At 41.8% G+C, this 15519-nt stretch overlaps 1 protein-coding gene across 1 annotated transcript in view; it reads right to left on the reverse strand.

The window, feature by feature from the left end:
- BAZ1B (bromodomain adjacent to zinc finger domain, 1B) overlaps positions 1 to 15519 on the reverse strand; it is an 86613-nt gene that overhangs the window by 30209 nt on the left and 40885 nt on the right. Inside the window, exons 9-10 of the mRNA XM_011976357.1 lie at positions 7157 to 8858; positions 690 to 828 (exon numbers count right to left, since the gene is read on the reverse strand). Coding sequence (XP_011831747.1) covers positions 690 to 828; positions 7157 to 8858 — 1841 coding nt within the window. The remainder of the gene's footprint in view (positions 1 to 689; positions 829 to 7156; positions 8859 to 15519) is intronic.

A 15519-nucleotide genomic window follows, 5' to 3' on the forward strand; every position in this document is an offset into this window, starting at 1 on the left:
GGGTTTACGCCATTCTCCTGCCTCAGCCTCCCGAGTAGCTGGGACTACAGGCACCCGCCGCCTCACCCAGCTAGTTTTTTATATTTCTTAGTAGAGACACGGCTTCACCGGGTTAGCCAGGAGGGTCTCAATGTCCTGACCTCGTGATCTGCCCGCCTCAGTCTCCCAAAGTGCTGGGATTACAGGCTTGAGCCACCGCGCCCGGCCACTTCTTTCTTTTTTCAATGGAAACAGGGTCTCGCTATGTAGGCCAGGCTGGTCTTGAACTACTGGCCTCAAGCAATCCTCTTGCCTCAGCGTCCCAAAGTGTTAGGATTACAGGTGTGAGCCACCACGCCCAGCCCCAATGTGTGTAACTACTAATATTTCTCCTTCTTTAGGTTTTACAAAATGTATGCATTTAAAACCTATTATCATTTTTAAAGACTTGTATTTGGATTACATTTCACCTATCACCATCATTTAAGCTTCCTACTTGTGGTATCTTCAAGGGCATGAGTATGTCTTACTTAACTTGCAACTCTAGCATTTGGCAGTTAATATTCAATAATCATCAACAATTCTGTTTCCAAATAGAAATGGAAAACTGAAGAGAGGAGCTTGCCTATTCTTGTACTTTAGGAAATTTTCATAACTAACAGCAATGTAAATAGTCCTAAAGAAAACAAAAATTCGGTTGAGGAACTGACCTATTATGGTTTCGATCTGTGCCAATAGGAGTCCTGCGCATGACTAGTTTGGCCTTGGCAATCCCTTCCTGGAAAGCTTTCTCAGCAGCTGCTTTGTGCTTCCGTATTCGTTCTTCTTCAGCTTGGCGTTCCAGTTTCACTATTAAAAAGACTCAATCAGATATTTTCCTAGTAAATCCCACTCTTACAAATTAAATAAAATATGGAGTAAAAAGTGGCTAGTGTACAGCAGTTGTTTATAAAATCTTAGTTTGCTTTCCCTAATTCTAATGTTGTAAGAAATGATATGTGAGCCAGCAACATCTAGTCCTCCTACACTCCTTGAATTTTGGTGACATCTCATCCCTAACTCAATGCAAAATCTTTTATCTCCAAAATATCACTTCTTTTTGTTTTCGTTTTGAGGCAGAGTCTTGCTCTGTCACCCAGGCTGGAGTGCAGGGGCGCGATCTCGGCTCACTGCAACCTCTGCCTCCCAGGTTCAAGCAATTCTTCAGCCTCCCGAATGTAGCTGGACTACAGGCACACACCACCACGTCCAGCTAATTCTGGCATTTTTAGTAGAGATGGGGTTTCCCCATGTTGTCCAGGCTCGTCTCGAACTCCTGACCTCAAATGAATCACCCGTCTCAGCCTCCCAAAGTGCTGGGATTACAGGCGTGAGCCACCATACCCGGCCAAAATATCACTTCTTAATATATTTTAAACAATCCTGAAGAAATAGTTAACAGTCCATAAATGGGACTAACTGAAACATCTTCTGACAGGTGCACCTACAGGATCCTCAAAAAGATCACGATAAATAAAACCAGTAAAGTAACTATTTCAAAATAAAACATACTTCAGTCCTGAGGAATCTGATAGTAATTTGGCTTAACAGCCCTGATGACAAGAAAAAAAAACCTGAAAAACAGCAGAGGAGCACTTGTGAATAATAATTATTTTACACTGAACACCTATTTTTCTAATTATTCAGCAAGTTACTGTTAATGATAAAAATTTTATTTCTGATTATTCATTAATTAGGTTTGAAATTTCCCTCAACAACAAAAGCAGCCCACTAATTTTGAAAGTTTTTCCATAATTGTCACAAACCCTGACACCATAGGGTACAGAGCAATGCTATATACATTGTCACAATTTTAAAAAATTGTTCATTGTTTTTTTAGAGACAGGGTCTTACTATGTTTGCCCACGCTGGTCTCAAACTTCTGGGCTCAAGCAATCCTCCTGCCTCGGCTTCTAAGAGTGCTGGGATTAGAGGTGTGAGCCATTACACTCAGCCCCAAGAATTTTTAACCCTGATTGTCTTACTGACAATAACATCTACAATAAGATGTGAATCTGGAAAATGCATCTGTCTAAAGATGTTACTTTAAAAACTTAAGATAAATTCCATTTAAAACATGGAATTTGTTACCTTTGATAAACAGTTTTCTAGCCCAAATGACACTGTATATTTTTAACAATGTTTATAGTAAAAAACAGTACAAAGGTAAATGATAAAAAAGAGAGAGAGAGAGAATGAGTGAGTGATGGCCCAATTACAGTGAAGGAAAGTTTAGTCTCCCAAGACCACAAACAAAGAAACATAAACCAACTTAGGACAAGTCACCAAAGCAAGACCCAAGTTCTGACTCAGAGGTTACAGCACAGAACTAGTTATCCAAAGACCTGAACTCTAATCCAAATACTGATTTTGGTAAAATATTAATATCATGTCCTTTGTTTCTATACAAATAACAGAATATCATCTTCTTTTCCTTTCTCTTAAGATAAATATAAAACACAGCGAAGCAGTCCAAAAATGCAAGAAGAAATTATTACGTTTCCGATAAAACAGGGCCGAACGTTTTAACCTACATTCTGCTTTATCTGGAGTACAGTTACACTTTTTTTCCTCTTTTTTTGAGACCGAGTTTCTCTCGTGTTGCCCAGGCTGGAGTGCAATGGTGCGCAACCTCCACCTCCCAGGTTCAAGCAATACTCCTTGCCTCAGTCTGCGGAGTAGCTGGGATTACAGGCATGTGTCACCACACCCAGCTAATTTTGTATTTTAGTAGAGACAAGGTTTCTCTGTGTTGGTCAGGCTGGTCTTGAACTCCCAACCTCAGGTGATCCGCCCACCTCAGCCTCCCCAAGTGCTGGGATTACAGGCGTGAGCCACTGCGCCCGGCCGCAGTTATACTTTCTTGATAGGTTTTGTTTTGAGATGGAGTCTCGCCCTGTCACCCAGCCTGTAGTGCAATGGCGCGATACTTTCTTGATAGGTTTTGTTTTGAGATGGAGTCTCGCCCTGTCACCCAGCCTGTAGTGCAATGGCGCGATCTCGGCTCACTGCAACCTCTGACTCCCTGGTTCAAGCAATTATCCTGCCTCAGCTTCCCGAGTAGCTGGAATTACAGGCGTGTACCACCACGCCCAGCTAATTTTTTTTGTTTTGTTTTGTTTTTTGAGACACAGTCTTGCTCTCTCCCCCAGGCTGGAGTGCGGTGGTGCAATCTTGGCTCACTGCAACCTTGGACTCCCTGGTTCAAGCAACTCTCCTGCCTCAGCATCCTGAGTAGCTGGGATTACAGGCATGCGCCACCACACCAGGCTAATTTTTGTATTTTCAGTAGAGACAGGGTTTCACCATGTTGGCCAGAATGGTCTTGATCTCCTGACCTTGTGATCCACCCGTCTCAGCCTTCCAAAGTGCTGGGATTACAGGCGTGAGCCACCGCGCCCCCAGCTAATTTTTTGTATGTTGGCCAGGCTGGTCTCAAATTCCTGACCTCATGATCCACCCGCCTCGGCCTCCCAAAGTGTAGGATTACAGGCGTGAGCCACAGAGCCTGGATCTTCACAGGTCTTTAAAATTGTAAATACAATGGGCAGGGGCGGTGGCTCACGCCTTTAATCCCAGCAATTTGGGAAGTTGAGGCAGGCGGTTCACTTGAGGTCAGAGTTTGAGACCAGCTGAGCCAACATGATGAATCCCCATCTCTACTAAAAATACAAAAATTAGCTGGGCATAGTAGCGGACGTCTTGTTATTGCAGCTACTCAGGAGGCTGAAGCACGGGAATGGCTTGAACCTGGGAGGCAGAGGTTGCAGTGAGCCAAGATCGCACCACTGCACTCCAGCCTGGGCAACAGAGCAATGCTCTGTATCCAAACAAATAAATAAAATGGAAAGTACATATTATATATGTGTACTCAGGCACAGTATGCATTATATGTAAAAATATTTCAATGACCTTAAGGTAGTGTAAACTAAAATTTATTCTAAAAGGAATACACATTTTCTAATAAAAGAACTATTCAAGCCGGGTGCGGTGGCTCAGGCCTGTAATCCCAGCAGTTTAGGAGGCTGAAGCGGGAAGATCACTTGAGTTTAGGGGTTTAATACCAACCTCCACAAATAATAAAAAGATTAGCCAGGCGTGACACACGCCTGTAGTCCCAGCTGCTCGGGAGGCTGATGTGGGAGGATCACTTGAGCCCAAGAGGTCAAGGCTGCAGGGAGCTGAGATCACACTGCTGCACTCCAGCCTGGGTGACAGAATGAGACCTTGTCTCAAAATAAAATAAAAAAGAAAATGTTGAAAAAGAACAAGCTGGAAGATCAACACTTCCCTATTCCGAAACTTACTACAAAGTAATCAGCACAATGTGGCTTTAACATAAAGACAGACATACAGATCAATGAAATAGAATTCAGAGTCCAAAAATAAGCTAACGTATCCTAGAGTCGTATGATTTTTGACAAGTCTGTCAAGGCCATTCAATGGGGAAAGGTTTACCATTTCAAAAAATGACACTGGGACAACTGGAGAGCCACACACACACACAAAAATAAAGCTGAACTTTTACCTTACACTATAAAAAGTAGCTGAAAATAAAAGATCTAAATTTCAGATGTAAAACTACAAGATATTTGGAAGAAAACAAGAGTAAATCTTCATGACCCCAGGTTTGGAAACAGATCCTTAAATCTAACATCAAATCTATGAGTAACAAAAGAATAAACAGATAAAATGAACCTCAACAAATTTAAAAAACTTTTGTGCTTCAAATGATACTACTAAGAAAGTTAAAGGACAGGACAGGCGCAGCAGCTCACAGCTATAATCCCAGCACTTTGGGAGGTCGAGGCAGGTGGATTACTTGAGGTCAGGAGTTCGAGACCAGCTTGGTCAACATGGTGAAACCCCATCTCTACTAAAAATACAAAATTAGCCAGGCGTGGTGGCACACACCTGTAATCCCAGCTACTTGGGAGGCTGAGGCAAGAGAATCACTTGAATCCAGGAGACACAGGTTGCAGGGAGCCGAGATCACACCACTGCACTCCAGCGTGGGCACAAAAAAGTGTGAAACTCCGTCTCCCAAAAAAAATTAACAAAAAAAAAAGTGAAAGAACACACAAAATAGATTAAAATATTTGTAGACCAGGTATCTGACAGAGAATTGTATCTAGAATATATAAAGAGCTCTTACAACTCAATAATAAACAACTCAATTTAATAATGGGCAAATGATCTGAATTACTACTTCTCCAAAGACACACAGGTAGCCAGGAAACACATGAAAAGATGTTCAACATCATTAGCCATCAAAGAAATGCAAATCAAAACCACAATGAGATACCATTTCACACCCACTAGGATGACTACCATCAAAAAGTCAGAAAATAACAAGTATTGATGAGGATGGAGAAAAGTCAGAACCTTTAATTCGCTGCTGGCGGGCATGTAAAATTGTGCAGCCACTTTGGAAAACAGTCTGGCAGTTTCTCAAACGGTTAAACATAACCATATGACCCAACAATCTCATTCTAGGTATTAACTCTAAAGAAATCAAAGTACATGACTGCTCAAAAACTCATACACCAATGTTTATGGCAGCATTATTCATAACAGGCAAAAGATGAAAACAATCTAAATGTTTATCAAGTGATGAATGAGAAACAAAACGTGGTATATCCAAATAATAGAATATTATCCAGCCACAAAAGGGAATGAAGTACTAACACATGCTACAACATGGATGAACCTGGAGAACATGCTAAGTGAAAAAAGCCAGCCATAGAAAGGCTGCATATTACATGACTGCATTTACATGAAATATCCAGAATAGGTAAATCCATAGACACAGAGAACAGACTGGTGGTTGCCGGGGGATGGGGACAAGGGAGAAGTGAGTGACTTTTGGGTTTTCTTTTAAAAATGTTTTGGGGCCAGGCGCGGTGCGGTGGCTGGCCTGGCACGGTGGCTGGCCAGGCACAGTGGCTCACACCTGTAATCCCAGCACTTTGGGAGGCTAAGGCAGGTGGATCAGGACCTCGAAACCAGCCTGGCCAACATGGTGAAATCCCGTCTCTAAACACAAAAATTGACCAGGCATGATGGTGCGTGCCTATAATCCCAGCTACTCGGGAAGCTGAGGCAGGAGAATCACTTGAACCCAGGAGGCGGAGGTTGCAGTGAGTCAAGATTGCACCACTGCACTCCAATCTCTCAGGAAAAAAAAAAAAAAGGTTTTGGAACTAAATAGAGGTAGTCTATTTTGTGACTGGCTTCTTTCACTTAGCATAATGTTTTCAAGATTCATTCATGTTGCAGCATGTAAAACATTAGCTAAGTGAAAGTCACAAAAGACTACCTATTTATTACACAATTCCATTTACAGAAAACATCTAGAATAGCAAATCTGTAGAGACAAAGTAGACTGGTAGTTGCTCAGGGCTGGGGAGGATGAGTGAATGGGGTAATGACAGTTCATGGGTAGGTTTCTTTCTGATTTGATAAAAATGTTATAAAATTGACTGTGGCAATGGTTGTACATTATCTGTGAATCTACTGAAAACACTAACTCATACACAATAAGTGAACTAATTATACTGCATGTTGATTATTTCTTAATAAAGCTGCTTTTTTAAAAGTTCAGATTTGATGGTGCCATCAAAGCCCAAAATTTTTAAGTTCTTAAATCTTAAAGGACAGATTACTTAAAGGACAACTTAAAGGACAATCTGAGTTGGTGACTGTGCTAGGGGCTTCAAATATCCTGTCAACCAATTTTACAACAATCTTATCAAGCATATGAGGAAAGTGAGGCACAGGTAAGTAACTTGCCCAAAGGAACATTGTACAGCTAAGTCAGAGCTAGGATCTGAACCCAGGTCAGTCAACTCCCGAGTCCTATGTTGTTTCCACTATGCTTATGTGTAGATTTGGTCCTTTATTCAACCCAGAAAAGATGCCAACATCACACTAACTTATTAACTAATCAGAATGCCAGGCTGAACACTCCAGCTAAAATATGCAATTATCAATAGAATAAAAAGTAAAATACATACCAATAGGTGCCAGGTTATTACATACAGAAATAAGTAAAGAGACCCTACCATTACCTCAATAATTTCCTTTCTTTTACTATCTTCTACAGAGTTTCCCCTTTTCTCTCAGCATGAAATTTTACCTTTCATTTCTCTTTCCTGGATTTCCCGTTCCTTCTTAGCTTGAATGGCAAGCAACCTTCTGCTCTTCACAGCACTAATCATGTCTTCAGCTTCTGTATCTACTTGGGGCTCAAACTTCACAATTTCTTTTTTCCTATCAGTTTTGCCTAACCCATTCTCCACTTTTCCATTTTCTTTATTTTTGGCTTCCATTTCTTTCCGTTTCTGTTTCTCTGCTCTCTTCTTATCATTTTCTTCCTTCAACACAGCAAGCCGCTCCTTCCACAACTCTGCAGACATCTGCTGCCTGGTCTCCATGTGGTCTTGCACTGAGTATGTCATGAGGATCCGGTGGCACAGTGCTGTCAAGATCTGTAACTTCTCTTCTGACGTCAGCTCAAAAAATTCAGAGGTCTCCAGCTTTTCTAGGAACTCATCTCGTACCTCATTATCCTCAAATGCAGCTGAATCTTTATTGTCATCTGTGTCTGAGCCCTCGCTTTCCTCCTGAACATCACATCTACGCAAGCAGAGCCGCACCAGCTCTGAAACAGAATGCAGAGTCAAGGGGATTTCCGACAGCTTCATTCCCAATTCACCATAGTCTTCTGCTATCTCATCTTGTAGTAGGGTCTGTAAGAGGATGACCAACACCCTATTAAGGTATAAAAAGCCACCCTTATCTGCACTCAAGGCTTCCATAAGGGACACAGCAGTAATAGGATACTGAGCATCTGGTAAAAGTAGCCCAGAATAACAGCTCAAGAATTCCACCACCATGGCCACATCCCCAAACAGCGTGTTGGGCAGCCCTTCAGGGGTATCCACCAATCTGAATGGTGGAAGGTTTTTGCCAGTTAACTCTTGGTCCTCATACCGCTTCTGTTTTTCTAATCTCTCAAGCATTTCTTTCTCTCTTCGTTCTTTGGCTTTTTCCTTCAACTTCTTTTTCAGTTCCTCCCGTTTCTTTTTCAAATATTCTTTCCGTTGCTCTTCAGACATAGAAGCCCACCTCTTTTTGTGCTCTAGAAGTTCATAGCGTTTTTGAACAAGACTTCGCAATTCTTCTGGGAGACGAGCTCTATCTTCACTAGAGAGAAGACGAGCTGTTTTGGAGATAACACAGGACAGGGCGCTCCTCTTGTCCTCCCTGTCTTTATTTTCTTTGTAGTAGGCAATGAGGTGTAGGGCTGCAGGAGGCAGATGTTTATGAGGTTTACTAGAGGACCTAGGTGTACTCCCAGAATTCCGTGGGGTTCGCGTCATCTTCTGTGTACCTTTGGCCATATCCAACAGAGTCATCTGCTTCATTTTGGTTTTAGGAGTCTTCAGTCCCTTTTTGGGAGATTTGGAATTCCCTGTGGATTTCTGTCCATTTAGGATGCCTTTGCTTCTGCCCTTTGCCTTCAAAGGCTTGTCACTGTGCTTTCCTGGTTTCTTGGCAGGTGGGCCTTTTTTAGGAATGTGAAAGTTAGCGTGCAGCTTATTGGGTGACATCATCTTCATCATTTCTTCTAGATGTTCTTCAGGAGATTTGGAATTCTTTGAGTTCTTCACTTTGAGTGGCGAGCCACTCAACGACTTCTTCAAGTGTACGTGACACCATAACTTAGGATTTAGTGGTGAACTAAGAGAAGAGTTGTCTGTCTTGGATTTCTTTGAGGGCTTCCTGTCTGGGGATCCAGTATTCTTCCTCTTAGTAGAAGGGTTGAGAGTCATATACTAGAATTTAAGAATAGGAGCAAAATTAATTTTAAAATCTAAAACTAACTTAAGCAACATTTAAGCATCTTAAAGGCCCTCTTCCCCAGCTATTCAGGTAAAGCTACATATTCATATCTCTTCATAGATACTTTGTCCCTGAAAAAAGCAAAGACATGAACGTTAGCTAAGGTTTTTTACTATGTCAACACAAAATTCCCTTGACATCCAGACTTAATATTAGACATTTTTGCTATGTAACTAGTTCTCTGTTTATATATATTAATGGTTCTTAAATATTTAAACAAAATCTGTGAACCCCTCCACCAGAAATATTAGACAAAAACTACGCATAAAATTTCAGAGAATCCATCCATGGACCCCAGATTAAGGATATATGATCGACAAAATGGCAGTATCTGAAAAGTTTAAAATGCACTGTTCTTGAAACAAGAATGAATTTTCATCCTTTCACTGTTGGTTACTATTCAGGGCATTTTACGCTTTTAAGCAGAAATGATACTGCTTAAAGTACTTTTGTCTAAACTCTAAGGCACATTTTCTGATAAAAGCAACAATTAGTGTAAGAATGTGAACACTGCTCACAGATAAAGACACCTCCTGACCTGGGCCTCAAACTCCCCTTTGTCCTCACCCCACACTTTTTTTTTTTGAGACGGAGTTTCGCTCTTTTTGCCCAGGCTGGAATACAATGGCGCGATCTCGGCTCACCACTACCTCCGCCTCCCAGGTTCAAGTGATTCTCCTGCCTCAGCCTCCTGAGTAGCTGGGATTACAGGCATGCACCACCATGCCACATTACTTGGCCACCCCACACTTTTAAGAACACATTCCGGTGGGCGCGGTGGCTCACGCCTGTAATCCCAGCACTCTGGGAGGCCAAGGCAGGTGGATCACTTGAGGTCAGGAGTTGGAGACCAGCCTGGCCAACATGGTGAAATCCTGTCTCTACTAAAAATGCAAAAATTAGCCAGGTGTAGTGGCGCATGCCTGTCACCCCAGCTACTCAGGAGGCTGAGGCTCGAGATCACTTGAACCCAGGAGGAGGAGGTTGCAGTGAGTCAGGATCACGTCACTGCACTCCAGCCTGGAGAACAGAGCAAGATCCCCGTCTGAAAAAAAAAAAAAAAAAAGAGAATTCATTCCCATGACTAATTTCACACCATTCTCCTTTGAACATACCCTCTTATCTTCCAAATCCACTCCCTCTAGTCCCGCAACTCAACAGTCCTTCAATCTCACCAGAACCTTAAACCCATTAATTTTATTACATTTTCACCACCCTAACCCCCATGTCTTGCTTTACCCAGATTAAATTTTAGTCAATCATGATAATTCATCTCACATAAACCTATAGTTCCCTTGTCTCTCTTATTCTACTTGGAAAAGCCATAACCCTGATTAACTCACTCTATTTACTCCTGCCCTGCATATGTTCAGCTTAAACATGGCTAAAATAATAGATACAATAAAAGCGAGGGGTCTCAGCCAGGCGCGGTGACTCACGCCTGTAATCCCAGCACTCTGGGAGGCCAAGGCGGGCGGATCACGAGGTCAGGAGATTGTGACCAACCTGGCTAACATGGTGAAACCCTGTCTCTACTAAAAATACAAAAAAATCAGCCAGGCGTGGTGGCGGGCGCCTGCAGTCCCAGCTACCTGGGAGACTGAGGCATGAACCCGGGAGGCAGAGCTTGCAGTGAGCCGAGATCATGCCACTGCACTCCAGCCTGGGTGACAGAGCAAGACTCTGCCTCAAAAAAAAAAAAAAAAAAGTGAGTAGTCTCACTTTAAATTCATTGCCAGGCACCTCAAATAGGTCCTCCACATCACCTAGTAAACAGTGTGTTCCTTTAGTCCACTCATGTTCCCACTCTCCTGATACACATCTCGTCTCCTCAAACCTCCCATGCCTCACCTCCATCATACACAATCAGTTAACAGGTTACAGTCTGGTCCATTTGTCACGATACCACCGCTTCTCTTTTTAAATGTGTATTGAAAAAAAGAAAAACCAAACTCTATGAGTGGAACACTTTAAAAAAGATAATTATGAAGAAAAACGCCTGACAGCTAAAATGCAAACTAATTGAAAATACCAAGTAATCCAAAATACAGCCCATTTCAGAGGAAAACTGTTGCTTTAAGTGATTAGGGAAAAGACTAGAGAAACTCTAGAATATGTAATTATTACCAAAAGCAGCTAAGCCCATCAATGGCACTCACAGATATGAACATCCAGTTTTTGAACAGAAGGGACTAACCGGAAAAGAGTAATACGTAAAGAAGTAGTCTAAAGACAACAAGTAGGTCAGGCTAGTTTGAGATGAGACTACAGGCAAGAAAACAGGTAAAAATTACTGAATATAGAATTACGAGCCCCTTAAAAAAGGGTACAGGGAAATGGCTAAGGTGAGATAAATCCCAGAGATCACAGAGTAAAACACTTATGCTCTTGTTAGGAGAAAAGCAAATAAGTTTAGTAAAATTAAATAAGCTGTACTATAAAGCCATTTAAGTTTTTTTCTTTTTTTTTGGTCTGGAGTGCAGTAGCGCAATCCTGGCTCATTGCAACCTCCACCTCCCAGGCTCGAGCGATTCTCCTGCCTCAGCCTCCCGAGTAGGTGGGATTATAGGTGTGCACCACCACACCCGGCTAATTTTGGTATTTTTAGTAGAAACAGGTTTCACTATGTTGGCCAGCTTGGTCTCGAACTCCTGACCTCAGGTGATCTGCCACCTCCGCCCCCCAAAGTGTTGGGATTATAGGCATGAGCCACCCAGCCAGGCCCCAATTAAGACTTAAACATTGAAGATATAATGAGAGAAACGAGCCCACAGAACCATGGCTACACACAGAGGAAAAAAACATGGCCTGCACTGAGTAGGATATACTTAACAAATCCCTCTTTTGGCTAAGTTATCTAACTTTAAAGGCCCATTGGCCTTTGAAGAGTTCCAGGCAACTGCAGGTTATTGTTCCTCTGCCCGACTTTCTGTTGCCTGATTAAAACTGGAATGTGTTATTCCCCAATCCCCAAAAATCATCATTAGAATGGGCTGACAAAGAGGCTTTACAGCTTTACAACATACAAACCCTATCCATGACTCCTGGATTACTTTCCCTAGATGCAGAATTTCCTCATTCTAGTTTCCCAGAACTACATTTCACAAAATGCTAGGAAGAATAAGCCAAGATAACTTATTTAAGACTCCAATCTCCTCATGGACAGTAACACTATCAGTACTCCAAAGAGAATATGGCAGAGGCCATCCAAATTGCAGAGCAAGACCCATTACTACCCTGACAGGAAATAAGAACAAATGTGTGCCCCCAAAAAGTTAACAACCTTCTTCAGTCAGCCTTGGAAAATCTTCAGAGTATACACATAGAGACGGACATTTTTTCTAATGCTCAGAACAACAGATTATATATTTAAAGTTATCCTAAAATGAAATTTATTGCTAAAAAGACTAAGTTTCATTTTTAGCATTTTAAATAGGTATGTTTTAATAGGGCCTGTTACAATAACTGGGACACTTCTTTATTTACTGATTATAGTTCTATTTTAAAAGAAAAATCACTCACATTTTTCATAAGGTTCTTTAAATTTCTTCCACTTAGAAGCATAGTAGCATGAAGAAATGACACAAGAAAAAGGTGGGATGGCTTAGCCATTAGAGTCTAGCAATCCATTTTTATTCATAAGGTGTGTTTTTGTGGCAAGCCACACCATGTTTTTTTGTTTGTTTTTTTCTTAAAAATGAAAGAAATGAACTCACCCAACCCCCTCCCAATAGGCCGGCTCCCCACGTGAGCAGTCCTTCAGTAACTGGATCATCTCAGCATGGGGCATGCTGGGCAGTCACAGCCAAATGGGAGCCGGCTTGGCTGGACTCAGGGGGATCTGAAAAAGTATAAAACCACTTATGTGCCAACGGTGCTCCCTATCCCCCACTCAGCACAGTTATTCTACCAGACGAGCGGATGGGGAGGGAGAAGAAAGGACACCTGGATTACTACTAGTATAATTTTTGGCAGAGGTCCTTCCTAATTGCTAAACAGAAATAAATATTTATGACTGTCTCAGCAGCATGGAAGGTTGAAAGGAAAAGAGCATCCACAATTTTACATTTGTTCCTGTCACTTGAAACTCACCACAACCACAAATATCTGTCTGCAACTCCTGTTTCTTGATTAAAAATACAATAAAAATGAAAGAAATTACTTGTAGTAGCTCATTCAGATGCTGCATACAATTTAATAATAAGCAATATAATCTAGGCAGCAAAACCCTAAATTAGCAAACCTTGGTAATCTCTAGTCTGATTCTTATCTAACCGTTCTCATTCACCCAAGGCAACATGTTAGAACTTTGAGGACAACACTCAAATAGTGGGCTTTTCTCAATTTCCATATGCCTTTATTAGCAAATTTGCAAAATTTGTTACTATAAAATATACTTAAACTGTTTTCAAAATAATATAATTTACTTTTCACTTTTTTTTCTTCTAGCAAAGCATTCCTTCAACAATATAATTTACATTTTAAAGTACTTCTGTTCTAATCCCTAACTCGCAAACTTTTTTTTTCCTCCCCTCAAAACAGTGTCTCACTCTGTCTGTCACACAGGCTGAAGTGCAGTGGCATGATCATAGCTCACCGCAAACTTGACCTCCTGGGCTCAAGGGATCACCCTGCCTCCGTCTCCGAAGTAGCCTGGACTAAAGGCACACACCACCATGCCCGGTTAATTTTTGTGTGTGTGTGTAGAAACAGGGTCTCACCATGTTACCCAGGCTGGTCTCAAACTCATGGGCTCAAGCAATCCTCCCACCTCAGCCTCCCAAAGTGCTGAAATTACAAGCAGGAGCCACTACACCCAGCCATAAACAACAAACAAACTTTAGGAGTGAGACTTCATTTAAAGAAAAATCAGGCCAGGTGTGGTGGCTCACGCCTGTAATCCTAGCACTTTGGGAAGCCGAGGCGGGTGGATCACAAGGTCCAGGGATTGAGACCATCCTGGCCAACACGGTGAAACCCCATCTCTACTAAAAATACAAAAATTAGCCGGGTGTGGTGGCAGGTGCCTATAGTCCCAGCTACTCAGGAGGCTGAGGCAGGAGAATTGCTTGAGGCCGGGAGGCGGAGGTTGCAGTGAGCGGAGATTACGTCACTGCATTCCAGCCTGGTGACAAGGCGAGACTGTGTCTCAAAAAAAAAAAAAAGAGAAAGAGAGAGAGAGAGAAAAAGAGATCGATCAGCCACGCATGATAGCTCACGCCTGTAATCCCAACACTTCGGGGGTCAGGGGAGTGGGGACTGCTTGAGTCCAGAGTTTGAGACCAGCCTGGGTAACATGGTGAGATCCTGTCTCTGCAATAAATTAAAAATAAAAATTAGCTGGGCTTCGTGGTGCACACCTGTGGTCTCAGCTACTTAGGAGGCTAAGGTAGGTGGATCGCTTGAGCCCAGAGGTCAAGACTGAAGTGAGTTATGATCGCACCACTGCTCCTCCAGCCTGGACAGAGCAAGATCCTGTCTCAAAAAAATAAAAAAAAAATAAAATATGCAATACCATGAGTAATGGACAAAATTATGTCACTGCCTTGTTACATGATGCACTGAGAATACATCAATTCTTATGTCCAAATATTCATAACCTGAATCTAATCATGAATAAACCAAAATCAAAGAGCATTCTACAAAATAACCGGGTTCTATTATTTTAAAATGTCAAGGTTTTGAAAGACAAAGAATAGCTGAGGGACTGTCCCAGATTAGAAGAGACCAAAGAGACAAGTAAATGTAACACACGTGACACATGGTAGCACAATGAAGCCTATTAAAGCAAAACAAAATTGTTTTTTGGTTAAAAGGCGATTACTGAAGAATTGGGAAAATGTGAGTAAAAACTATAGATCAGATAATAGAGTTACTTCAATGTTAACTTCTTTATTTCGACAACTCTACTGTAGTTATGTTAGAAAATATCCTTGATTTTTTGTTTTGCTTTGTAGAGATGGAATCTTGCCATGATGCCCAGGAAGGTCCTGAACTCCTGGACTCAAGTGATCTTCCCACCTCAGCCTCCCAGAGTGCTAGAATTACACAGGTGTGAGCTAGCAATATCAATGTTTTAAAGAAATCCATATTCTAATATTCCATAAAAGGGCATCCTGCCTGGAAAATCACTTGGCTCAGGAAAAAATAATTCATGTGTGTGTGTAGAGAGCAGATTAGGCCAGATGCAGTGGCTTGTGCCTGTAATCCCAACACTTTGGGAGGCTGAGGCAGGAGGATCACTTGAGACCAGGAGCTCAAGACCAGCATGGGCAAGAGTGAGACTCCATCTTTACAAAAAATAAAAAACACAAAAATCAGTTGGGCATGGTGGTGAGCACCTGTAATCCTAGCTAGTCAGAAGCATGTGGTGGGAGGACTGCTTGAGCCAGAAGTTCCAGGTTACAGTGAGTTATGATCATTCCACTGCACTGTAACCTGGGAGATAGCATAAAGGCCTACCTCAAAAAAAAAAAAAAAAAAAAAAGAGAGAGAGAATGATAAACGAACATGATAAATGTTAACATCTGAGGAAATCTAATTAAAGAGTACATGGAAATTCAGTAGGGTTTGTCAACTCTCCTGTATAAAATT

The sequence above is a fragment of the Mandrillus leucophaeus genome, unplaced genomic scaffold (genome assembly GCF_000951045.1).
Source record: "Mandrillus leucophaeus isolate KB7577 unplaced genomic scaffold, Mleu.le_1.0 Scaffold164, whole genome shotgun sequence".
Classification (NCBI taxonomy): domain Eukaryota; kingdom Metazoa; phylum Chordata; class Mammalia; order Primates; family Cercopithecidae; genus Mandrillus; species Mandrillus leucophaeus.